Source organism: Convolutriloba macropyga, chromosome 2, assembly GCF_964194025.1.
Source record: "Convolutriloba macropyga chromosome 2, txConMacr16.3, whole genome shotgun sequence".
Taxonomy (NCBI): domain Eukaryota; kingdom Metazoa; phylum Xenacoelomorpha; order Acoela; family Convolutidae; genus Convolutriloba; species Convolutriloba macropyga.
The window spans coordinates 56,439,230-56,466,750 of NC_134469.1; the positions used below are offsets into that span (position 1 = coordinate 56,439,230).

Genomic DNA, 27,521 nt, shown 5'->3' on the forward strand with positions numbered 1-27,521 from the left:
CACATATTTGACTGTGGGAGAGCACTATTGGGCCGATGGCCCATTCTCAAGTCTCCCATTCAGTTTATCTGGATGAAAGTGATTCAAAATGAAAAAAAAGAGGAAGCATTGTCTTTCAAGGTACCACTAAACCTAGCAGTAAAAACATTATTCTGATTTTGGAACGCCTTTGAGTAGCGATATTAAAACTCATACAACAGTCTGACTATGTCCTCATTACCCAAAAAATAATTATCTAGAAATTGATGACAGAAATTTTTTGTTTCGGTATTAGACATGTTTTCAATCTTTTCGATTATTTCATTATCGTAACCAAGGAGCATTCTTAAGACACGCCTTATCCTAACAATTATTGAAAAACAGTGAGATAGATTTTTACCTAGAGTTATTTTGTTTTTAATCAACCGCTTGCTTTTTTTAAGGCAGTTTTAAGGCAGTTTTGCATTGAGAAACCCTTTGAAATTGGTGAAATATTACTTGTCCCATTATTTTTTTTAGTGTTCGCTTAAGTACCTCATAGGCATGTAACTCTGATGCTAAATAGATCCTATGTTTTACTCTTTCTCCGTAAGTGCTTTCAAACTTTTTTCGATGAAGAATTAGCCGCACGATACGTTTGACAACTTTGTAAATTTCCCTAATTGTTGTGATTGTTGTTGACCCGTATATCAAGATTCCGTATTGTACTATTCGTTGTATGTATGTTCTAAATGTTTTTATCATCTGTGATTCTCTCAAAACTTTTCTCAATTTATAGAAGATAGAACAATTTGACAAAAATTTGGTGACCACATGCATTGAGTGCTTTGAGAAACGTAGTTCATTATCTATCGTGATGCTCAGGTTTTTGAAACTTCGTTTTTCTTCATTTTTAGTGTTTTTTATGAATATTCTCGACACAACATTTTTTTGTTTTTTCTTTACAAAAAGCATGCTTTTTGTTTTTTCCTTGTTCAGCGTTAGTTTGTTTTTGAAGAGCCAATCATAGACGTTATCTAGTGCTTTGTTGTGATCATTGTCAATTTTCGATGCAGAACTTCTGCTCTTCACAACAGTGTCATCGGCGTAATAAATAACATTCGATTTTTTCTGGGACAAACTCAAGTCATTCATGTAGATAATAAACAAAAGAGGGCCGAGAATTGAACCCTGTGGCACGCCTAGTTCTATGAGCTTCAGTTTGGAATTTTTTCTCCAGTTAAGGTATATTGCATTCGATTGGACAAATATGATTTTAAATTTTTTTATATTGGACCACTTAGACCATATCTATAACATTTTTGCAGTAGAATGTTGTGATTGACAGTATCAAAAGCTTTCTTTAGGTATAGAAAGGTGCATTTGTTTTTTTTGCTCTTGTTGTGGAGATTTGATCTTATTTCCTATATTAAGGTTGCAATGGCATCTAATGTGATTTCCCGTGCCTGAAGCGAAATTGAGAATTCGAGAGAATTTCAAAAACGTTTAGGTAGTTTTGAATTCGATCAAATATAATCCGCTCAATGATTTTCCCTATAATTGGTAGCAACGAAATGGGCCTGAAATTTGACGAGTCATCTTTATTTCCATTTTTGAAGAACGGTATAACTTTTGCAATTTTCAAAATCTCTGGGTATTTTCCAAGTTCTATGCATCTGTTAAACATTAGTTGTAAAGGAGCTGTTAAACAGTCAGAAACTTTTTTATTGAAAAAATAGTTCAAATTATAGCAATCAAGGCTAAATTTGTTTTTACAGTTGTTGATAGCGTACTTTACCGATTTTTTAGATATCGATTTTCGAAACATACTTTGACTCTGGTTTTCTATTGTATGGGCACTTCTTGTTAAAAATTCCGCATTTAATTTTTTCTCAGTGTTTGAGAAGAATTCGTTAAATTCTTCTACTTTATTTTGTGAGCAAAAAATTTCAGAGGACTCTGAATTGCCGGTTCAAGAACTATAAAGCTGAAAAAAAATTTTTCTGTTTTTTACCGAATCGGTTTCAAGTAGATTTCGATTAAAAGTTTGTTTTTTAGATTTGATGAGCGGTTTAAGGTTTTTACAAGTTTTTTGAAAATTTTCGTTGATTTGTGGACTTCCAGTTGCGTCTACCAGTTTCTTAAGACTACGTTTTTTCGTCGCTAAGTTTTTAACCTCATTGTCAATCCAGTTTTTGTTGTTTTTTCATTTACGATGTTTTTGAGGGAGGTGACTGTTAAATTTTTTGAAAGCGTTGTCTATGGGTAAGAGTTCTTATCTGCTTTTGTGGGCCGCAAATTGATATCTGAGATCCTTTTCGAGTTTTTCTCTTATAATTGGATTATCTAGGTTATGCCAATTGCGGCTTTTTAGAGCCTTAAGAAACTTTTCTGGACTGCAATCGATGTCAAAGGGACCTTCTACCGTGTGATGATCTGTTATACAGGTTGATATAACTTTTGTTTCTATCAAAATTTTGAAAATATTGCGTCAATGAGCGTAACTCTGCCATTCGATACCCTCGTTGGCTCATTATTGTTTGACATTCTGAGACCGTTTCCGGTTAAAAGATTTTTTAAACTTTGGGCTTTTTTGCAGTTTATTAAAAAGTTAACATTAAAATCCCCACAAGGTAAGTGTTTTGTTTCTGGGTCAACCATTAGGCTGTCGAGATATCTTTCAACCGTCAAGAAATTGGCTTCATTGGTGCAATTTGGTGGCATATAAATACATGAGAACCAGATTTGTTCTATTATGCTTTTGATGGTGACTGTTAGTGGTTGAATGGAATTCGTTTCTAATTTTTTAACTATCTGACAATTTATGTATTTTTTTAAGAAGAATGCAACACCTCAACCTCTTTTTTTACGATTGCTGGATATAATTGCTTGATATCCATTCAAAGAAAAACAGTTATTGTTGTAGCTAGAAATTATTTAAGTCTCAGTAAGGCAAACTAATTCGGGTTTCTGAGACATGCTATTAATGTAAACTTCCAACTCATCTAGGTTCTTAGATACGGATCCAATGTTTTGACGAACAAATTGGAACTGTGTTCGATGGCAGATTTTTTTATTTGTTATTGTTGACGTAGAAACATTTTTCGTTATCAATTCCCTGCCGTTGCAGTCTGGTTTTTTTTCTTCTTGCATAAAACGAACAACTATTTTGATATAACAGTGCTTAATTGTTTTTTTATTTGTTGCTTGCGGAAATCACCAACAACAAATTGTTGAGTTCTTATCTGCTTTTGTGGGCCGCAAATTGATATCTGAGATCCTTTTCGAGTTTTTCTCTTATAATTGGATTATCTAGGTTATGCCAATTGCGGCTTTTTAGAGCCTTAAGAAACTTTTCTGGACTGCAATCGATGTCAAAGGGACCTTCTACCGTGTGATGATCTGTTATACAGGTTGATATAACTTTTGTTTCTATCAAAATTTTGAAAATATTGCGTCAATGAGCGTAACTCTGCCATTCGATACCCTCGTTGGCTCATTATTGTTTGACATTCTGAGACCGTTTCCGGTTAAAAGATTTTTTAAGCTTTGGGCTTTTTTGCAGTTTATTAAAAAATTAACATTAAAATCCCCACAAGGTAAGTGTTTTGTTTCTGGGTCAACCATTAGGCTGTCGAGATATCTTTCAACCGTCAAGAAATTGGCTTCATTGGTGCAATTTGGTGGCATATAAATACATGAGAACCAGATTTGTTCTATTATGGTTTTGATGGTGACTGTTAGTGGTTGAATGGAATTCGTTTCTAATTTTTTAACTATCTGACAATTTATGTATTTTTTTAAGAAGAATGCAACACCTCAACCTCTTTTTTTACGATTGCTGGATATAATTGCTTGATATCCATTCAAAGAAAAACAGTTATTGTTGTAGCTAGAAATTATTTAAGTCTCAGTAAGGCAAACTAATTCGGGTTTCTGAGACATGCTATTAATGTAAACTTCCAACTCATCTAGGTTCTTAGATACGGATCCAATGTTTTGACGAACAAATTGGAACTGTGTTCGATGGCAGATTTTTTTATTTGTTATTGTTGACGTAGAAACATTTTTCGTTATCAATTCCCTGCCGTTGCAGTCTGGTTTTTTTTCTTCTTGCATAAAACGAACAACTATTTTGATATAACAGTGCTTAATTGTTTTTTTTATTTGTTGCTTGCGGAAATCACCAACAACAAATCAAAAAATTCTATTTATTTGCTCTCCTGCGCTCTGTCTGCATGGTTGCGTAAATCACAACCGACAGGCCGCCACCTGCGAAAATCACAAGCAGAGTGTTGAATTAATTTTTAAACTTTTAGTTGATTTTGAGGTCATCTCATACATATATAAGCTGACTTTATAAAGTAAAAAAAAACTTAAGAAATGAGCAAAAAACAATTTTAAAAAATAGGATCAAAAAGTTACGCACCTAAGGCTGGCGAAAATTTCTACCCTAAATCTTGAATTGTGCTCATATTATACTTATTAAAGAAACCAAACAAAAATAATTGAGTTATGTTTTAACTGGTTATTACAGTTAAGGAGTTTGTGAGATGTCATTTGTTCTATTCCTTTTGAATATTAAATCGTTTGTATGCAGGAGAGTTGATAGCGTCGTCGGTAGAAGATAAATCGAACTGTTTTTTTCGTTTTATAGCATTGATTGAGTCCAAATATTATATCTGGTTAATCTTAACGAATTATGCTTTTTCTCTACCATTTTCAACTGATACCGAGACTGCGCAATTGTGTGTTGCAGTGATCATGTTTCGTTTATTTGTTCATTTTTGATCTGAGCTTCATATTCTGGAAGGGGCTCGTTTAGATTGATGAACTTTTGTTTATCCTGTTTTTTGTTTTTCTGAGTCGTTTTCTTTTTTCATAGACACTTTGTTTGTCGGCAAAAAAAATAAATATGCAAATTACTTTTGGCAGTTGAAACTCGTTTCCAGAATTGGGAATAATGTGACACGCTTTGATACTGTCCTCAGTAATTTCGACCCCCAAGAATTTCTCAAAAAACTTCAAAGTTTCGTGCATTACATTAAAAACTTGTCGAACATCGAAGGGCGGATTAACGATTAGCAACGAATCCTTGCGCGTGTATCTCTCTTGCGCTCTTAGACGATCATTAATATTTTTTTGTTTTGTCTTCAATTCCCTAATTTTTTCGTCTTGTATGTTATTTTTTGCTTTCAAGAGCTCGATTTCTTTTTCAATACACTTACTTCTGTGTCTTGAATAGTACTCACGACAACCTCTGGATCTATGGGTGTTGACGTTGATGATGTGGCCTCCATCTCCATTGCCGTGTGATAACAATAGAAAAAAATTAATAAATTAAACAATTAAACAGCAAATTGAATCAAAGATAACACTCAAATTGGAATCTTGTGCGATAAGACTGCAACAGCAAAGAAAGATTGTTCTTTTCAAGCAAACATTTAGAGTTTTAAAGTTTTGTCACAACGTTTCACTCAAGGTCAACCGACTGAAGTTTAAGAGCATGAAAAACTACGTCGATTGTCGTTGACAGCCTGTGAAAGGAAACTTTTTTCAGCAGAAAAATTAGCATAGTTATCCACTTATTGTGTTGACAACAGTTTGCCTTAATTAAGAAAAATTTTTAGGTATGATATCATTTAATTATACCATATTTATTTAAGATTTATCGGCTAATTTTTTCCGCGGTTGTGAGCGCAATAATTACATAACTTTCAGCAATACCTCGACCCATCTCGATCACATGCAATTTTAAAGCAAGCAGTCCCACCTCACAAGACAAACGTTCAAAATTACTTGTCATGCCGTTACAAACGTACAGGAGGTATCAAAATTTAAACTGATCACTAGCCACTCTAGTCTATAGTGACAAATGGTTCTTGCAGCATGCCAGTTTTGTAATTCAGTTTATTCTTCATTTCAGGTAGGTGATAACTTCAGAGACTTTTTCTTTTTCGAACTCAATTTTTGACATCAAACAAAATCAGGGAGGTATAAACAATTTACTTCAATTTTATGCAAATATAAATTCTGATCTAATATAGAAATATACAAATTTCAAATTCGGTTTGAATATCTTGTCTTCACCTCAAGGTTGAACTCAAGACACCAGATATCAAATGCTTACATTTTCTCGAGGTTTACCGTTAAAATTTGTTTGTTATTAGCCAGAATTTCCCAAAAGCACAATTCCTTTTTTTCATTGGATTACAATTCGATTACAATTCCTATATTTCTTAAGAATATTTTGCATCAGTTGCTTCTCAAGTCAAGTAGAAAAAATATTATATGCAGGATTCTTGCGGGTGAAATCATAGTTGTTCATTATTCGTGCCAGAATCTTGCTCAAGTTGCGTCCATCTGGCAAGATGTTTGCAATATCTCGAATCAATCTTGCCTGCAACTTTTGAACTTACCCCCAATTCTGGTTACGTGGTTACATTTTCTCTACAATTTTGTGCAGGTTAAAATATTATTAAACTTTTTCAAGTATTCAAAACGGACACAGAAGAAACATTTCTGTTATTTTCTAATTTTCTCCTGAAGTTTTTTTCTCAAACATGGAAATTGGATTCTACGCTCAAATTTCAACTTCAAGCAGCTCCAATTCTATTCATGTTGATTTATTTTAAAATTATTTTGTACATCGTTCAAGCTTTATCCTCATCGTCATATTTTTGACACTCATCTGCGTCATCTTCAATTTTTTCCAATCTTCTCTCATTCTTGTTTATACTCTCTACTTAGTCACAACAAAATAGCAAATATTTATGACAATGCATCAGTTCAACAACTTTGTTCAGATTGTCAGATATAGGAGAGAGAGAGAGAGAGAGAGAGAGAGGAGAAGGAGGAAGAGGACGAGGAGGAGGAAGAAGAGGAGAAGGAGCAGGAGGAGGAGGAGGAGGAGGATGAGGAGGAGGAGGAGGGGAACATAAAACGAAAGATAGATAGAGAGAGAGATAGAGGGAGAGGGAGAGGGAGAGGGAGAGTGAGAGAGAGAGAGAGAGAGAGGAGAGAGAGAAGCGAAAGATGAATAGGAGAGAACAAATTATTGCAAACTATGCAGTTGTATTGATTATTTCTAATTTTATCAGTTTTCTACACAAAATGGATAGATGTTGGGTTTTTTTAGTCATACTCAATTTAAACCTGTACTCGCCGTAAAGGAAAGATGACACCGCGCGACAAAATTTTTTTTCCTTTTTTGTGCCAAGATAATGCCCTGAATAGCACAAGACAAAAAAATTGAAAACGTGATGAGTACTAGGCCGTTCTATAATCACGTTGTTTTAAATCTATCCAGAGGTTTTTGTCGTTCAGATTTATTCATACGATCTAATTGTTCCATCCCGTTGAGAAGCACAAAAAGATGTCCCAGTTATTGTTGCAGTCAAATAATCAATCAAGTTTAATATTGCTATTGCATAATTACACTCAAAGAGAGACAAAACCTAGTATGCAGCCAGATCTTCGCTGATAGGTTTGCAATCAGGTGATAATTTTTGAGTACAGATAACGTGGGACAGATTGACTCAACAAAATTTCTCAAAAAGATGTACTTCCAACTAAAAATGTCTCGTTTTCATCATTTTTATATAAAAAGTATCTCCTTATATCGCTTAAAGCTGCAAGACTTTTTTTTGAAAAGAGAGACGGATTTGTCCTAGGTTTTAGCACACTTCGAAGTTTACATAAAGGACGCACATATGTGCGAACGATGACATCGACGGATTGAAATATAATTAGATATTGATTTACTTGATCAAAGATGTTTCTAGAGACATCAATTTTGTTCCTTCGAATACACCTGCAAATCACTTCGGACTCAACTTTTTGGCCCTCATGTATGTCAAAGCTATGACTTTTTGAAATAAAAACGAGATAAAAATAACAAGTTCTATATTTTCAGAAATTATGTAGGGAATCATAAAATATTGGCAACAATCAATTGTCGTGCTTGTGATCATGAAAAAAGAGATTTGCTTTCGATTAAGATGTATGTTTCTGCGCAAAAAAGTTATCGTAAATAACAGATCAGAAAGTAAAAGCTAAAATTTTCCTGAACCTTAGACAGAGGAGAGAATTGTGAGAATGGTAGTTTTATTCGAATTAAAATATCATTATCATTTTTTTATCTGACAGCAGTCACTTTATTTAAGGATTTAAAAAAATTCTGATTCACGCTTAGCTATGGCATCCAGTAGCACCGGAAAAAAAATTATTACCACGCACTAAGTTTATCGTCACGTTGCTTTGAATCTAATAATCTCTAATGTTGAATCAGTTCCTTCAATCTAACATCAGACCTAACTGGTTTCCATTTGAGATGAGAATTGCGAATCTGTCAATTAGGCGAATTTAAATATTGTTGAACCAACTTTTTCAATCTGTTTTCTGATTGCTGTCCTAATCTCAGACCTAACTGGAGGCCCCCTTGTGTAGCCAGCAAAGAATCTCTTCAGCGAGGTTTGATTAGTTTTGATTATTCACTTTTTAGAATAAAAATTAGGAAAATGGTCAGTGTTCAAGTTAACGCAGTTTGTGAAAAAAAATTGAATGATTTTTTTTACTGAAGGACGCTTTGCTATCATTTCTCCAAACAATTTATTACCTTGCTCTATGGTGGCAAATTTTTATAAAATTAGTCAAGAGGAATGCAGATAAAAGAATTTTGTATTCGAAGTCTATGAAATATTTGAATTTTTTCATAAAATTGAATTGAAATATCGTTGAATTCTCAATAAAGACTTGCATTTTTTTTCAAAATTGAAGTTTTTGGCATTTATCTTTTTTTCAATTGAGTTCTTATACAGAACTTCAGCGTTTTTCTAGTTCCCGTGTTCACCTTTGTTAAGAGGTCGGTTATGAAGTTTCTATCTTATTAAAATTATTTCCGGTGGAAACTATAATGTTTTTAAAATCTATCAGTGCTAATTTCTGAGAGCTGGCCAATTAGCATTGACAAAAGTTTACTTCTCAATTCTGATTGGTTTATGTTTTGTAGCGCATTAACTTTATTCATTTCGGCGAACGCAAAGTAAGCCGATAGGCAAGCAAGCCGACAGAAAAACAAGCCGAAAATTATGTAATAGTTATGTAATCTATCAGAAATAATACATTGTCAGCCGTTACAATCAATACTGCGCGTAGTATTATAGTGCATAATGTATTCCAATGCACCAAAGAAACAAAAATGTGTCAATTTTTAGACATCTAGTGGGTACGGGTCTCAGCAGACCGCTGTCCATGGCCATGCCTCTCATCCGCTGTGGGATGTAATACGGAAATAGTGGGCCGGTTATCGCGCGAAGCCTCGACGCGCGCGAAGCGCGCCCACCGGCCCGCCAGGGGCAACTTAAAATACGGGTATCCGAAAATTTTTTGGCTTACTTGACCTCGTTTTCAAAATTCGGCTTGATTGCCTATCGGCTTGCTTGACCGCCACCATTCATTTCATAACATAAATAAAAAAGTTCGGCAAAAAAAGAAAACCAATAATTCGGGTAAAACTAGTACCATGTTCGTTTGTTATAGATTCATATTAAGTCCCATGGGCTGCTGAGGCATGGCCAAATGTAAATCAATATGATTAAAATTAGGTTTTCTTCATTTGACGTTAGGTTTTCTTCATTGTTGACGTAGAAACATTTTTCGTTATCAATTCCCTGCCGTTGCAGTCTGGTTTTTTTTCTTCTTGCATAAAATGAACAACTATTTTGATATAACAGTGCTTAATTGTTTTTTTTATTTGTTGCTTGCGGAAATCACCAACAACAAATCAAAACATTCTATTTCTTTGCTCTCCTGCACCCTGTCTGCATGGTTGCGTAAATCACAACCGACAGGCCGCCACCTGCGAAAATCACAAGCAGAGTGTTGAATTAATTTTTAAACTTTTAGTTGATTTTGAGGTCATCTCATACATATATAAGCTGATTTTATGAAATTTTAAAAAAAACTTAAGAAGTGAGCAAAAAACAGTTTTAAAAAATAGGATCAAAAAGTTACGCACCTAAGGATGGCGAAAGTTTCTACCCTAAAGAGAGAGAGAGAGAGAGAGAGAGAGAGAGGAGAAGGAGGAAAAGGACGAGGAGGAGGAAGAAGAGGAGAAGGAGGAGGAGGAGGAGGATGAGGAGGAGGGGAACATAAAACGAAAGATAGATAGAGAGAGAGAGAGATAGAGGGAGAGGGAGAGTGAGAGAGAGAGGAGAGAGAGAAGCGGAAGATAAATAGGAGAGAACAAATTATTGCAAACAATGCAGTTGTATTGATTATTTCTAATTTTATCAGTTTTCTACACAAAATGGATAGATGTTGGGTTTTTTAGTCATACTCAGTTTAAACCTGTACTCGCCGTAAAGGAAAGATGACACCGCGCGACAAAATTTTTCTTCCTTTTTTGTGCCAAGATAATGCCCTGAATAGCACAAGACAAAAAAATTGAAAACGTGATGAGTACTAGGTCGTTCTATAATCACGTTGTTTTAAATCTATCAAGAGGTTTTTGTCGTTCAGATTTATTCATATGATCTAATTGTTCCATCCCGTTGAGAAGCACAAAAAGATGTCGCAGTTATTGTTGCAGTCAATTAATCAATCAAGTTTAATATTGCTATTGCATAATTACACTCAAAGAGAGACAAAACCTAGTATGCAGCCAGATCTTCGCTGATAGGTTTGCAATCAGGTGATAATTTTTGAGTACAGATAACGTGGGACAGATTGACTCAACAAAATTTCTCAAAAAGATGTACTTCCAACTAAAAATGTCTCGTTTTCATCATTTTTATTTAAAAAGTATCTCCTTATATCGCTTAAAGCTTAAAGACTTTTTTTCGAAAAGAGAGACGGATTTGTCCTAGGTTTTAGCACACTTCGAAGTTTACATAAAGGACGCACATATGTGCGAACGATGACATCGACGGATTGAAATATAATTAGATATTGATTTACTTGATCAAAGATGTTTCTAGAGACATATCAATTTTGTTCCTTCGAATACAGCTGCAAATCACTTCGGACTCAGCTTTTTGGCCCTCATGTATGTCAAAGCTATGACTTTTTGAAATAAAAACGAGATAAAAATAACAAGTTCTATATTTTCAGCAATTATGTAGGGAATCATAAAATATTGGCAACTATCAATTGTCGTGCTTGTGATCATGAAAAAAGAGATTTGCTTTCGATTAAGATGTATGTTTCTGCGCAAAAAAGTTATCGTAAATAACAGATCAGAAAGTAAAAGCTAAAATTTTCCTGAACCTTACACAGAGGTGAGAATTATGAGAATGGTAGTTTTATTCGAATTAAAATATCATTATCATTTTTTTATCTGACAGCAGTCACTTTATTTAAGGATTTAAAAAAATTCTGATTCACGCTTAGCTATGGCATCTAGTAGCACCGGAAAAAAAATTATTACCACGCACTAAATTTATCGTCACGTTGCTTTGAATCTAATAATCTCTAATGTTGAATCAGTTCCTTCAATCTAACATCCGACCTAACTGGTTTCCATTTGAGATGAGAATTGCGAATCTGTCAATTAGGCGAATTTAAATATTGTTGAACCAACTTTTTCAATCTGTTTTCTGGTTGCTGTCCTAATCTCAGACCTAACTGGAGGCTCCCTTGTGTAGCCAGCAAAGAATCTCTTCAGCGAGTTTTGATTAGTTTTGATTATTCACTTTTTAAAATAAAAATTAGGAAAATGGTCAGTGTTCAAGTTAACGCAGTTTGTGAAAAAAAATTGAATGATTTTTTTTTACTGAAGGACGCTTTGCTATCATTTCTCCAAACAATTTATTACCTTGCTCTATGGTGGCAAATTTTTACAAGAGGAATAAAAGAATTTTGTATTCGAAGTCTATGAAATATTTGAATTTTTTCATAAAAGTGAATTGAAATATCGTTGAATTCTCAATAAAGACTTGCATTTTTTTCAATATTGAAGTTTTTGGCATTTATCTTTTTTTCAATTGAGTTCTTATACAGAACTTCAGCGTTTTTCTAGTTCCCGTGTTCACCTTTGTTAAGAGGTCGGTTATGAAGTTTCTATCTGATTTAAATTATTTCCGGTGGAAACTATAATGTTTTTAAAATCTATCAGTGCTAATTTCTGAGAGCTGGCCAATTAGCATTGACAAAAGTTTACTTCTCAATTCTGATTGGTTTATGTTTTGTAGCGCATTAACTTTATTCATTTCGGCGAACGCAAAGTAAGCCGATAGGCAAGCAAGCCGACAGAAAAGCAAGCCGAAAATTATGTAATAGTTATGTAATCTATCAGAAATAATACATTGTCAGCCGGTACAATCAATACTGCGCGTAGTATTATAGTGCATAATGTATTCCAATGCACCAAAGAAACAAAAATGTGTCAATTTTTAGACATCTAGTGGGTACGGGTCTCAGCAGACCGCTGTCCATGGCCATGCCTCTCATCCGCTGTGGGATGTAATCCGGAAATAGTGGGCTGGTTATCGCGCGAAGCCTCGACGCGCGCGAAGCGCGCCCACCGGCCCGCCAGGGTCAACTTAAAATACGGGTATCCGAAAATTTTTTGGCTTACTTGACCTCGTTTTCAAAATTCGGCTTGCTTGCCTATCGGCTTGCTTGACCGCCACCATTCATTTCATAACATAAATAAAAAAGTTCGGCAAAAAAAGAAAACCAATAATTCGGGTAAAATTAGTACCATGTTCGTTTGTTATAGATTCATATTAAGTCCCATGGGCTGCTGAGGCATGGCCAAATGTAAATCAATATGATTAAAATTAGGTTTTCTTCATTTTAGGCCGACAGAACGCTTTCTCCTACAATATTACAAGTATGATTTTCTACATTAATACACGTCTGCTTGAAAACGTCACCAGCCTACCTTATTGCATTGCTTTGGTGAAAAATTTTAATTTTCAATGGCAGATTTGCTTTTCATAAAGCAATCATTTTAACCTATAATTAGGATTATTAATCTGTCAATGAGAATGAATAAAAAACCAACTAGAGAGCATAGGATTGGTTACAGAGCAACAAGTCTCTTCATCGACAACTCTATTGACCTAGATACTGAATTCAGTTAGATGTTTATAATTTGCAAACTCCATTGGTTTTGAAAAGAAACTTCTCCAATCCATAAGAATACTCGTGTCGGCATTTTAACTCTTCTCAATCTTTGAATTCATTAAAACCATTCAAAATTTAAGTCCTTTACATTGAATCCAACGTCAAAACGATTAGAAGCAATTTGTTTAAATTACCAACTATCATTGAGCACACGAGTGGATACTGTGAGAAGCTTTTGCCCATCCTCTCTGGAATCCACATGCTGGAACTGGAAGATTGTCTGGACAGATTCTGAATGAGTGCGGCTGCATCTGGTGGCATTTCTGTGCCAGAGAGCTTCCGGACTAGTCTCCCAGGCACAGATAGATTGGCCGCCTCTTTCACTTTCTGTTTCACCTAACACATACTGAATTATATATACCGAGTTGGACAATTTGGCACCAGTTTTCGAGGAAGCACCCGGGGGCGTCCTAATAAAGACATCGACTTATGAACAGATTTCATAATTGTTCCGACCCCACTTGTGGGGGGAGGAACTATATATTCAAATGTGTTTTTTTGTTCAGACAACTTTGGCCGATCGATATATTAATCGTAGAGAAATGTAGGGGGTATCATTAAAAAGCTCGTCCAGCGTAGAAATCAAAACCAAAGATATTTTTTTGAATCTCGTTTTTTTTTCGAGGAAATATCGAGGATTGAAGTTTTGTGTGAACACGGGATATTTGACTTGATTTTGTTCACTTTTAGTGTAATTTTTCTTTAAATTAGGATTTTTTATTTAAAAATATTAATTCAAAATTACCTTTCACGCTACAAAATGGATCAATTTTGAGTTTCTAATAGACAAAAGGCAACAATAAAGACTAGTTCTGGTCTCATAGGGAAGTTTACTATCAAAAAAATATTCAATTTGAGGGTTGTTTGTTTGGAAAACTTTTCATATTTTATTTTGTTTTTTTTATTCGCTTAAATACTCACTTTTCATATCGAGGTTCCATTAATTACAAACCTAATTTGCAGTCAAATGATGCCCAACGAACAAAAAAATTGTTTTCAAGGAACCGCTCGTGTATTTTTTTGGCTTCGACTCTGAGTTTTCGCAATTTTTTGTGAAATTTAGAATTTCATTTTGAGGTATCACTAAATTTCAGGAATCTTATGGCAGAGACTCTTTGATTGAAAATGCAATAGGTTTGTGATTAGCATTAAAAGAACGTTTTTAGTGCTTTGAAAGGACAGCTAATGGCTGTTAAGTCTTTAAAATATATATGTCTTTAAAATATATAGTCTTTAATATTTAATTAGGTAGCCGTAGAATGCTGACTGGTCTCATAAGCTTGTACTTGAGGAATGAAAGAACGATTTTACCCAAAGCACTCAGTTTATAGCGAATAGTCTTAAAGTTGATGATATCATACATTTTTAAGACTTTTAAGAATTTTTCATTTTTTTCAGTTTTTGTTGTTCTCTTCGTCAACTTTTAACTTATTTTCATCATTGAGAAATACCAAATGGTTCCCTGTAATTTTATGACGTAACTGATGTTTTGTTTGTTGGACAATTTGAATTTTTACAAAAAGCTATGTGAGTGATGTATTTGGGTTTATTTTTCTATTCCTTGAGCACAATCGCGTAATAACAGATACCAATGATTTTCAGATGTGGCCCAAATGAACTTATAAATTCATTCAGATTAATTTTAGTTAGAATTAGTATAAATCAAAATTCAGGTAAAAATACATAATATTCAGATAATAGCTAATGATTTTGAAGGATTCACTAATTTGTGTTTTCGCAATATTCGTTGTTACGAATTTGTTGTTCGCAATTTTTTGAGTTTTTTTGCATCTTTGTGCAATCTTAGGGCTTATTATAACCCAATCAGGTCCTATTGGTTTTATTATGACTTTTAGTAAAGTTATCATGAAAGTTTTAAAAGCTAACGATTTTCAAGACTTGAAATTATTTGGTTTAAAAAAGTTTGATTGATTTTTGAATTTCGCCTCATTATTTCTTCTTATCGTCGACTTGTTACTTAGTCTCAGTAAGGAAAAATTCCGTCTGCTGTGTAGTTAGGAAAGAGTAAATTTGTGTAGTTAGGGTTCTCTCTGATTGTAATTTGACGTTGTTGCTGGGGGCTTTGAATTTTAGTTATAAGCTTTTGCCTGGCAATTTTTTTTTTTGCGTTTTGTTGTTTGTTTTTTTCTCGTAATATTTTTAATGGTAGGTCTTTATTGGCATTATTTAATTCCTTAATTAGCTTGTGTTACAAGTTTTCTTAAACTCAATCATATATTTTTGATTATCTCTTTCTCAAAGATGTAAGTCAAAAATATAGATGAGCGCGGGTCGGAATATCATGTGCCAACTCACATTAACGAGCCTCCTTCTTTTAGATTTAATGCTTTATGTCTTTTTTAAGGTCTTCATAGCAAATAAAAGTCGAGCACGATATTTCACTGGTTCAGTTAGAATCTTTTGATAAACCCACTTGATTCGAGTATGATCTGTCTTAACATGAGTTACGGATTTGAATTTTTTGAGTTTAGTAATTATATTCATTTCTTTCTTTGAATTCGAACGCATCCACGAGCAACACCAAGCTAGCATTGCAACAAAACAATTCAAATAAAACACTTGGAGTTTTGCCAAAAATCTTCAGAAAAAAAATCAATTTTAAAAAGGATTAATTGTTTGAATTGACCATGGCACTTTTTCGGTTGCGTGAGATAGCTAACATGGCTGCATGGCTAGCACCATTGCATCAGCAATTGGATTAGTGTGTTTTATAAGTGAATTTTTAATGCAGAAATAGGAAGCTTTTGATATTTAAATTATATCAGTTCCATTTTTTTTAATTATATGCTTCCCTGATAATTAATAATCTGAAGTGCCGTACCTATACTATGGTATATACAATAACCAACTCTTAAAATTTGTGTAAAGTTTTATGTGTCCTGCATAAATTTGATTAGCAGCAACAATGTTCAGCAGCAACAATGGGGCCGAGCTGAAGACCAGATGAAAAACTTGGCTTGAGCTCAAGTCCAACTGGAAAAACTTGGGTCAAACAAAATCAAACTGAAAGCAAAGTAAAGATTAAATCATTTTTAAAAATCACAATATTCTATTTAGCTTGATTAGAAAACGGAGAACACAAATATAAAGTCAAGAGAAGATACAAAAATATAAAACTTTCATATACATTTCAGGCGTACCTCATACTTGTGTTGCGTCTAATCGTAGAAGTTAACGAGGAAAAGAGTTTACTTTAGCTCTATTACTTATAACATAGCAGAAACGCAAAGAACTTGAAAGCGAAAAAAAAAAGTTTTGAACGACAAGAAATCTGAAAGTACACATCAGACAAAGTTTAGGAGTATGAGTTCCAGGGGAAAAAGCTGCGACAATAGCTTTTTTATTGAACAGAGTAGCTTTTCAACAAAAAGATTTTGTCATTTCCAAGTTACATATTATATTCATCATCAAAAAACCATTAACGTTTAAATGCGCTACTTTCCAGTAAGAGCTAGTTTACCTGTGAAAAAATGATTTTTGCTAAAGTTCCTGAACAGTTCGACGACAGCTGTTTTGCTAGAAAAGAATCTCTTTATAATCAAAAGTTCGAATTCCTACCTATTGTAATTTATACTCTGAACAAAAGTCCGATGTGCTGTAACATACTTTTTTGAGCAGCCGATGTTTTTATAGGGCAATTCTAAACACTACAGCCTGAGTATGAAGATTCCACTGGAATTCATGAGTATATTAGTAACAAAATTCCACGTTTTTATGCAAAATGTGCAAAAAGAAACCTGCATTTGATGGAATAAAGCTGTGCATCATAAATTGATAAAATTGTGCATCAAAAATTGTCATCAGACTTATTTTAATTTGAACTGAAGTTTCTTCTTGACTTTACAAATTATCAACACTATTTTAGCTGATTCGTATAGGGAATGACAGAATGAAATTGTTCACAAAAGAAAGGCAAAACATTTTTTAATTTAACTAAATATAACAATATAATATAACACAAAAAGTGAGGCCACATTTAGCATATTGCAGACATGCTCAATCGAAAAACAACTAAGCACAACCATGAAATTGTGAGTGTATAATCAGAATACTATCGTTTTCTATTGTAAAAAGGCACTTTTTTTAAAAAAAAGACCGCTTTTTTGGTGCATCGAGATCTACTAGAGGAAAAAACGGTTAACATCTAAAACAACAAAGTTTTCAAAAAAGGCGTTGCCAATTTTATTGTTTTTGGCATATGAGAACAGAACAAATGTTGACAACGTTAATCAAATTTTGTATTTTTTGAAAACGTTATGCCTCTTTTTTCGAATCTCGATGATAGAAGGAAAATGTTACCTTCTTTTTTTTCAATTTCTTGGTTTCAATTTTTAACTCTTTAATTCTCCATATACTTGACATTTTCAATTGAAGAAATTTTCATCAAGCAGCCAGAAATGATTTTTAAAAGTAGTGAATCAAGACAGAAAAATTTGAAAAAAAAAACAGTTTTTTACTAAGTTTAGCAAATTTTCATAATTGTACTGTGAGTGTGTTCCTGTAAGTGGGAACTTATCGTTGGGGATAAATTCCAATTGTTTTAGGGACTGCAATATGATGCTTCTAGTTTTTCTCTCCGACTCGTGAAAAACATTGTCGAATTCGAGATTCAGTTAAAATTAGAGAGCAATTGTTTTAAATTGAGTTCAAAAAGTTGGTCAAATTGCGTCACGTATACTAGAGGATAAGTTTTGCTCGGTTCTCAAAGATTGAAAGTTAAGATGCTATTTAAAAAAAACCGTTAAGCATTACTTCCAAAAGTCCAATTTTCATACCGATTTGATCGAGGAACTGATATTGTCGATGATTAAGCTCTTTTGAGACCATCAACTGAGAACATCCATGCTTTTGAGGGGCTGATTTTCTTCATGCGAATTATAAACGCCTTATTATTTGAATGGTTCGAATTAAATCCGCAATTTTATTAGTAATCAATCAACAAAATGTATAACCAAAACTTAATAATTTGCTAAAATTGATTTATGCCGTTCTATGATATTTAATTTTAGTATGAATTATTGTTTTGGCAATGAGAACGCTCCACTTGTTAATCGAAACATATTAAAGGGCATTCGAAGAGTCGTGTTTAAATGTAAAATGGTCATGTTTGAACATAGGGGTCGACCTAAAGCTTAGCATCAAAAATTGTGCAGCTAATTTGATATGGCCGTTAAAGTCGAGTTGAAGTCGTTTCATGGACTAGTTGAGCATAGTCTTCCAAGATCCATTTCGTCAAGCATGATCCATAAGACGGGGTTTCATACACCATTAAATTTTTCAGAAAGTTACGAATTAGTAGCACTCAAAATTGATAATTTTCCACGTTTTGACTTTTTACGCAGTCTGACTGCTCAAAATCGTTCAAACTTTCCCATCTAGTTTACTCTCTTTCTCTCAAGATTCTAGTTAGTTATTCTGGAAAACTTTCGCTAGTTTTGATGAAAGAAATACAGAATTTGGATTTTTTCTTTGTATCAAAAATTTGAGAAAGAAGTGTTTCTTTTCAAGGCTTACGTTACAAAACGAAAAAGTAGTTGTTTCATAGACTTTGCAGTTGGAAAAAACTTACATTTTTACATATTAGTTTACTCAAACTGGTAGATTCTGGTGTTTGCTGACTTTATTTTTCAATGAATTGTGGACCAACTTAAGATTTGTTCGAAAGTCAATGTTCCAAGTCTTTCAGACGAGAACAACGGAGCAGTACTGAAAAAAATATTTTCTACAGAATTTCTCAACTTTCAACAAGTTTCTGTTTCTAAGAAGTTAACTGAAATCACTTCTGCTGCGTTATATTCAACATTTAATTACTTGAAGTGCAAGGTTCTGGAAAATATTTTGCAGCAAAAAGACATGTTATTCTACTTCACCAAAAAAGATGTGTTTGTTAATTGAATTTTGTAAATTGAATTAATAACATTAAATGGCTGGAAGATCCACTAAATTGGTTGTCAGACAAAATGAACTGCTAATCAATAGGCATCCAACTTGACATCGCAAAGAGCAGAGAATTTTTATGTCTTAAAGTTAAAGGAACTTAATTAGAAAATTACTTTTTCTCGTTCCTTCCATATATGGTTTTTTTTCTATTAATTTTTAACGTTGCCTAAAGAACCGATTCATTAATTATCAAATCACCACCGTGACAAAAAGATGCATGATTTTGGGGTATAGCTTAATTATTAGATTTGTTTTTGAAGAATTTTTGAAGATTTTTTCTCCAAAATTTTCCTGATTTGAATTAATTGTTTCTTTTTGAAGGCAGATACATATAACTTACTGCATTGTATTTTCATTTAACAGAATTTTTCTGTCACTTCAAAACGTAGTTGAGAAATTTTTATCGACATTTTGAAAGCATCGGGAACATTAACAGAAAAAATAAAACGGACCGTGTTCTTTGTTCTCAAAAAACTAGATTTTTTGTTGCTTTGCTCTCAAGTATCTATTAGAAGCAAACTCTACAAAATAGAAGACCTAATTTGCACACTAAAAGGTTTAATCAGAAAGCTAGAGAAGTTAACACAAAAGATGAAAGAAGCATTTCAATTTTATTTAGCCTTTTCCTCGTCCTCAAGGAAAATAGTTTCATATGTTTTTGTTTACATCGGACGTATCACAGTTGATTAATTGCATGAGTTTAGGGCAAATAAACCCATAAAACACGGCTAAAAATTAATGTTCTGTAAAAAGAAGTTTTAAATAAATTAAGAGTTCAAAAGAAAAAAGGAGGGAACAAAAAATATTTAGCTTTTTTATAACTTTTCATTTAAGTTCTTTTGTTTTTAACAATTTATAATATTTCGTGGTTTTGATTAAAATGGCAACCTGTTGGAATACCTGAAAATTGAAAAAAGACAAAAAAGTAAAGCAATAATTGACAGAAGGAGCCAGTTAACTTTGTCGATTCAACATATGCTTTTTCTTAAAAGTATAGAGCATTTTTTAATTTTTTTATTTAAACCAAAACCGTAATATAGCCAACACATTTTTGTGATATAGCCATTGTTGACCCAGTTGACGCACAATGGGATTGAAACAGAACAAATATTTCTCGTAACTTGAAGTTACTTGGAGCAGACGCGTCATTAAACTTCCCATAGAATACTGTTACGCACTGATTTTTAGAGTATTTATAAGGGTTGTTATTGATACAGATTATGGAGATAATCTAGAGTAATTATTGCCATTTTCCAAGGTCTTATTTAGATGTTTCACAGTGCAATTTTTAGCAGATGTATTTTATTAAAGTTAGCTAGGAGAAGCCTTTTACTGAGCGGTTCGGATGTGCGATATATCCACTAGTTGCCTTGGTTTAGGAGTATCTGCGATCTCAGCATTATTTCTGACGAGTAGTCTCAGACTTGGAAAGAATTTTAAAAGAATTGCCAGTTCAATCTTTTATTATTTCCTCTGTTAGAATTAAGAAAGATGTCACAATAATTGAAAGAAGGTTTTAGTTTTATCAACTGATTTCTGAGTCGGTTCGCTGGTGTTCTACTGATAGTGGGTTCCGCAAGATTGTGCCTTGAGTCGTATTGGTCCTTCGCTAATATTTACTGATTTTCAAGTAGGGAGATTTCCGGCTTTTGTACGTCTCTTGGTATTTGTTCAGTACATATACAATTCAGTATTAGCACCTACTTTATCAGAATAATTACTTCACCAAGTACATAATCTCTCAAGAAGTTATTTACTGATTATGTGAATTTATCTTCAGGAAACTCAAAAAAGTAAATATTGAGGCTTTTAGGCACTTGATATGTTTGCTGGTAAAACTGTCACTCTGCGGTTGTTTTTTGTAAACATAAACAAATTAGAGGTTACAGGCCTAGATGGAAATGTTAGCTATAAATGGCCTTGAAACTAAATGAATATTAATTAATTTATATCACATATTTATGGATATTTTAAGGAATATCATCACGTAACTATGAGGGACGAAATAGGGGCGTGACACTACCCGACTTTAGGAAAATTTTCCATGAAAATTTTGAGAAGGAACTGGGTTTTTACAATTTTTCTATAAAACAAATAATCTGCACGAGTATAAGGATATAAACATATTTTTGTTGGAGCCACCCAATTTATATTTTCTTAGAAAAGAGTTTTGGAACGAAAGCGTTTAAGTTGAAGATAATGAAAGAAATTAAAGGAAATAAAGGTTAAGTTAAGATAAAGTTAAAATGAAGAAGGTTGAGACAAGGTTAAAAGCTTTAAAGAAACATTTAGGGGAGATAAAATGCGCTAATTCAGAAGAAAAGAGTGAAGACATAAGATAAGGTGACGGTTAAAAGAACAGCGGGAATTAGCACTGGGAATAATCATGGTTATTTCTGTGAATAATGGCTCTAAACTTTTGAGGAGGAGACACATATGGTCAAACTGGAGGGATGGTTTAAAGCACTGGTTTAGGTTGTGAATTGAGGTACTAGTTTGAACTTATGAAGCACTGATTAGTTAAGCTTAATGAATGAAGAGATACTTAATGTGTGAGAGGAATAATACTTGTCAAACTTATATAAGACTATCAAGAACTCAAAGCATACTTTCCTCTGGGGTTTGAGCTGTATTCTCCAGTTCGTCTTCTGTATTGAACCGTTCCAGGGTGTTCAATGAGAGAGCCGAAGTTTTTGGCATGGAATTTCGTCTTTGTCGCTTGAGTGTTCCAAGTTCTTCTGGAGATATGACTGTTGGAGGTTGCTTGAGTTGTTTGGCAAGAGTTGTGACTACATCTGCTTTTAGATGTTTGGGCACGAAAACTACTGGGTTTAGCGGTACATTGGTTCCGTTGAGCTTCATGAAATTTGGTACCATTCTTCGTACAAAGGCTACTTTATGGTATAAGAACATGAAGAAAATATGTAACGCTAGATTTCCGATAAAAACAATAATGGTTAATGAAAGGGAAAGTTTGATCGGTACGTAAGATTCAAGTTTATCAATTAGTGCTGGCTTGAGTGTCTTCATTTCAGTGGTAATTGGCTTTGCTATGGCATCTAGTGACTCTGTTGATAATTTTCTGTTCGAGTAAAAAAATTCCGTTTTAACTTTCTTCAATAAATCGAGATTTGCTTCGGTGGGAGAGTCATATTTCGGAAGTTCATGTATGTTAGGCACTGAATCAATTAAATGTGCAAGTGGATCTGGTAATTTAACATTATTTCTGGTTGCTGGAAGGTACTGACAACTTTGTAAATCAGCTCGAATCTTAATGTTGTCACTGAACATTGTATGTCCACATTTTAATGTGATTAAACCGATTTTACAACCTTTGTGAGGAACATTGATGTGTCAGCCATTTTCATCCGTACCAATCTCACTAAGGGTATAATCACTTGAAGCTGATGTGAGGAGCCAAATTCCATATCCGAGGTTCTGTGCTCGTTCTCGTTCTAGGTTGGGTAACACAACCTTCTCTGTATCACATAATTTCAATGCTGAGATTGTGTGGTGAAACTTGAGGGTTGCTAGACACGAGGAGAATCCTAGGTGGGTTTCTATTGTCTCATGACAGATTCTGTATCGTGGCGATCCAAGGCAGTTGTCATACTGAGCTTTCGTCAGTACTGTGGTTTCCATCTGTCCTTCTGAGATTGCTAAGTACTCTCCCTCTATTACATATCATAAGGCGTCTACGGAGTCCTTTTGAGGCTTAGGGATTACTATTGCACGATAAACTCCGAACACTGTCTGGCTAGAGGCTAGGGGAATGGCTAGTGTCAGTAAAAGTCCGTCTTCAACTGTCGAAATCTCTTGTACTAATTTCGCATCGTAGTACGAAAGTATGTCAGCCATGGGTATTGCCATAGTTAGACGATCTGGGGCGTTCTTTTGGCTGTCATGGACTGAATCAAGGATCTTTATCAAAGATTTACGAGGCACTAAGGAGATTGGAAGACGTTTGTCAAGCAAAGTAGGAGTTGCGTTTATAACATTAATTCGAAAAGAATATAAGGCTGCTCTGTAACTTTTAATATCTGCATAAAGAGTAAGAAGTAATGAAGCTGCCGTATCAAAATTAAAATTCAATTGTTGCTGTGATAATTGGATTTCCATGCAGGTTGCTAGTGCGTTCAGATTGTGATCTATAATTGCAAACTCTTCCTCTACTAGTTTCCAGTTTCTGTTCTGGTTTTCTTGCTTTTCGTTTTGAACTTTGTAAACCTTTGCAAGTTCGTCAGCAACTAGGAAGAATTTCTCATCTGTTTGTGCGCCGATTTCTATTACATAGTCATTGAGGCTGTTGAAACTGTTGGCTAAACTGGGACGTTCGCTGACAAGATCCGAAAATTCCTGTAATTCTACCGCATCCTCCGCTACTCATTGCGATTCCTGGACCAAAGAGTCCAATTCCAGCAACTGCGGCTGCTATTGCAAGCGGGGCGGCTCGTTTTTGCCGAGTGTGAGGGTCTTCTTCGACTCTGGTAAGGAGTTTTTCAGTCTCGTTGCACAATTTGAGGACTTCAATTTCGGCTTCTATGGTTTCATTGAGTATTTTTGTGTAAAGCCAATCAACATTGAAGGCAGCTGTTTGGTTCCGGTAAGTAGTGCTATGCGTAAGGTTGCAAAATTCCGATTGCGTGATCCATTTTTTCGAGAGTTCATTCAGTAGAGTCTCTACTTGTTGTCTGATAATGAAATTATAGCGAGGAAACGGTACTAAAAATTCCACATTTATGAACTTTTCGGTAATCAGAATCTTTCCTTCTTTATGGAAGATGATGCGTTTATCCAGAGCTGCTTCTGTATTAATCGGGGTTTCAAAAGTGGGGCCGAAAAGTAAGAGATTTAACACAATTGTGAGTAACATTTTCATATTTCAATAATATCGACTATGTTTCAGGACAATCTTCTACTGATGTGGTTCTTCTGAGTGTTTCAACTGGCTCCATTTGGTCTTCCGGTGTTTATTTGCTCATTTAGTTACTTTACTCGGGCTTCTAGATCTAGTTTTCTCAATATGGCACTTGTTTATGTGATGTTTATTTATTTCAGGTGTACTTTACTTTTAGGTGATGTGTGCTGATGTGTGTATTTATTGATATTACTACTGAATATGGTGTTTAAACATGTTGAAGTGTGGTTATTTGGTTGAAAGATGGGTGTGTGATGATGGGGATAGTGGTTGGGGGGGTCGAATTATGCAGTCTTTACATGTTTTTTCGAGTTTTTCAGATTATTTGATATCAACATGTGTTTCAATATTACTGCCGGGCCGAATAATATCACTCTGGGGTGTTGCAGCAACGGGACCAGGTTAGTGTCAAGGAACCGGGTTCACTGGTCTCGTTTGCGGCACCCAGGGTGTAATATCAATAATAGTTCAACTGTAGATATTAGCTTAGAAGACGGAGGAAGTAGTTGGAATTGGGACTCAATATTATTAATAGTATTCATATTATTATTCATATTATTCGGGATTGTTGGGATGTGGAGAAGGAGAAGGAGAGGAAGATGTGGGGGAAGCAGGAGGGAGAGGGAAGAGAGTGAAGATCAGGAAGATGAGGGAGGAGTTGAGATGGAGGAGACGGCAGTATAACTAGTTATTTATATTTATTTATTTAACTTATTAACTGACTTTTAGCTGTATATGTTTGGTTGTAGTTTGGTGTAATATAGCCTAATATACTAACTAATATACTTGGTGCTACTAATATTTAATAAGGTGCTTATTAATATCATAGTAATTAGTATATCAAGACTTGTTTTGTGGGGGTGGGGGTTGAGGATATAAGTAAGGGACAAAAGGAAGAATTAGAGAGGCGTAGTAAATAAGTGAATGCTAGTGAAGGGTGTAATTATGTGTTCAGAGCGTTGTTGTGTGTTCTGCGGCATGTGTTATTAACTATTAGCGGTCATTATAGCATGGTATTTGAATGTCCTTGGCATTTATTGCGTAATTTGTTCTGTTTGTGTGTTTTCATTCCTGTGATTGTTCATTTTTGACTTAACACTTTAGTTTTCTGCTTGCCTAATAACTAGTTTGACTCAATTTTTAAACTTTCAGATAGTTATTGTGAATCATGAATGTTGACCAGTATGAGGATTTTCTGACTTTCTTGCGAAGCAGGTCGTTGTCTCAGTCTGAATGGATGTATCCATCATTTGTTCGGTCATCTGAGGAGCGACGAGCTTATCGGGACAAAGCAGAACATAAGGTACTGGGGAAAAAGAACGTGGGAACATCAGAATTGGCCGTACATCGGGAGGTGTTGATGTACAAAGTGGAAGTGAAGGTGGGCAGCGAGATGCAAGTTCAGGAGAAGGAAATTCCAACGCAGCAGATGGTGTCTCAGGAGTTGGCTTCGCTTCATGTTGGGTTTAGTGCTTCTGCAAAGCACATTACTCGTGTGAAGTCACAAGTCGATCGCCTGAAAGCTGCTGGGTTCTTCTTTCCACGGTCAATGGGAGGATTGCAGGCCGCTGTTGAAAGGTAATTGCATGTATTTATAATAATTATTTATATTTTTTGTATTTGTTTTTCTTTAGTTTGTGTAGTAGTTATAGTATTTTACTAGTTGTGAAGTGGTGTATGCTTATTGTTTAGAGCTAATCGTGAGTGTGTGCCATGTTTCGTGAAGAAGATGTTCGGCAAAGAGGTGCACTGCACTTTTTTCCGTGCAAATCTTTGTGCAAATGTGTGTGCCGAATTGGGGTACGAGTTTTACAATGACATTTATGCTGAACATGTGGACATAGTGTCATTCAAAACTCCAAAGTTGCTTGGTGCGGCTGGTGTGAGGGCCGAAGTTTGTGGTCTGTGTGCTCTCAGTGCTCTGTACTACACTTTAACTGGTCGGAAGTCAGGTATTTGTTGTGTTTTGTCGCAATTTTCACTAAGTTTATTACTTTAATTCACAGTTGTTTGGTTTGTTGCAGACAAGAAGGTTCCCAAGCATAATGTTCGCGCTCTACGCTTGGCTATTGTGGACAAGATGCGTTCGCCTGGATTCTCTGAGCTTGTAAAGGACCAGTTAGGGTACTTTGTGTCGGAGTATGAGATTGCTGAGAGTGAAGATAATGGGTCGTTGGCCGAGTTCTGGGTAAAGTTTTATTGTAATTACTGTTAATTTTGATATGTGCATGTGTAGGTAGGTACTCTTTGAGGTTTTGTTGTTTATTTTGTCGGTATGGCTTCTTTCCTGGGATGCAACGTCAATATTTATTGGCAGTATACTGAGGAAATGGGGGGCGGCTGGGTGTGTTACAGGCATTCTATCAATGCTAAAGCCACCGCTCCTGCTGTATTGATCCAGTGCATCGGGAAATTCATCGACAATGAGTATCGGTACCGTTGTGAGCCAATCGTAGACTTTCCAAAGTGAGTATTTAGCTGTTTTTGTGCAGATTTATCGTATTTTCTTTGTAATTTTCGGGCTTTTTGTTCATTATTTTGACATTTAAACAGGTTGGACGATGCTGAGCGGTATGTGACTCGTTCTACTAGGACAAGGGGTCAGTCCAGTTAGTGTACTAGTGGTCGTGGTACCGTAGCTGAGGATAGCGCCGATGAGAATTGACTAGTGTCGGTGCAATTAAATTCATCATGTAGTTTAGTTTCATATATAGGTGAGTTTTTACTTATTATTTGTCAATTGTAGCTTTGTTAATTGAATTTGACTGTTGGGACTAGCAGCTGTGAAGTGTGTGAACGTGTGGTAACATTTTAATTGCAGTGTGTGACTTTATAATGACATATTTGTGAAAGTGAAATTTTGGTGACATAACGACTTTTTTGATTTTTGGGCATTAACTTTAATTTACTTGTCAATTATTGGTCATAGACTGGTTCTGATGATTTTAGATACTTGTCCTGGTTGTTAGCAGCACTTGTGTGTAATTTGAACTGGTTTGGAAGAGTATTTGGTACCAATTTTCACATGTAATTTTTTCGTAATTTTGGTGATTTTTGCGCATCAGGGTTGGTGTGGTAAATATGTGAATTTTTATTGAACTTTGGGCAAATTTTTTGGCTTGGCCCACTCAGTAGACATCGGTGGGGAATAACTATGCAATAAATTCAGGTTTTTGGACACTTTTTGGTCAACTTTTTTACTGATGTCTGAAAAAACGAAAAAAGCGAAAAATTGAGGGCTCCAGCGTCACTCAATTTTTAAATTGCTCCGATCGGGTTCAAAATTGGCAGATCGCTTCAGTGGCTTAAAAAACCCAGCAGCGCAAAAATTTGGCGCAATTTAAGCATTTTTCGCAAAGTTATGATTGTTTTCGTGATCTGAACCTGGCTATTTTTGAATCATGAAATTTCGGTCTGAATAAGTCGTCACTGTTCATACATTATCGGTATTGAATGGTTAAAATGGTACTGTCTGTGCTTGGTACTGATGTATGTTACTGAATTCTAGAGTTTGAAGCTATTTATCGGATCATAACGTTGATTTTTGGGTCCG

The 27,521-nt window shown here is 34.7% G+C and overlaps 1 protein-coding gene across 1 annotated transcript in view; it reads right to left on the reverse strand.

Annotated features, from left to right (window-relative positions):
• LOC142335367 (uncharacterized) overlaps positions 1–27,521 on the reverse strand; it is a 56,944-nt gene that overhangs the window by 15,882 nt on the left and 13,541 nt on the right. Inside the window, exon 2 of the mRNA XM_075383828.1 lies at positions 13,224–13,425. Within this exon, the coding sequence (XP_075239943.1) occupies positions 13,224–13,425 (202 nt within the window). The remainder of the gene's footprint in view (positions 1–13,223; positions 13,426–27,521) is intronic.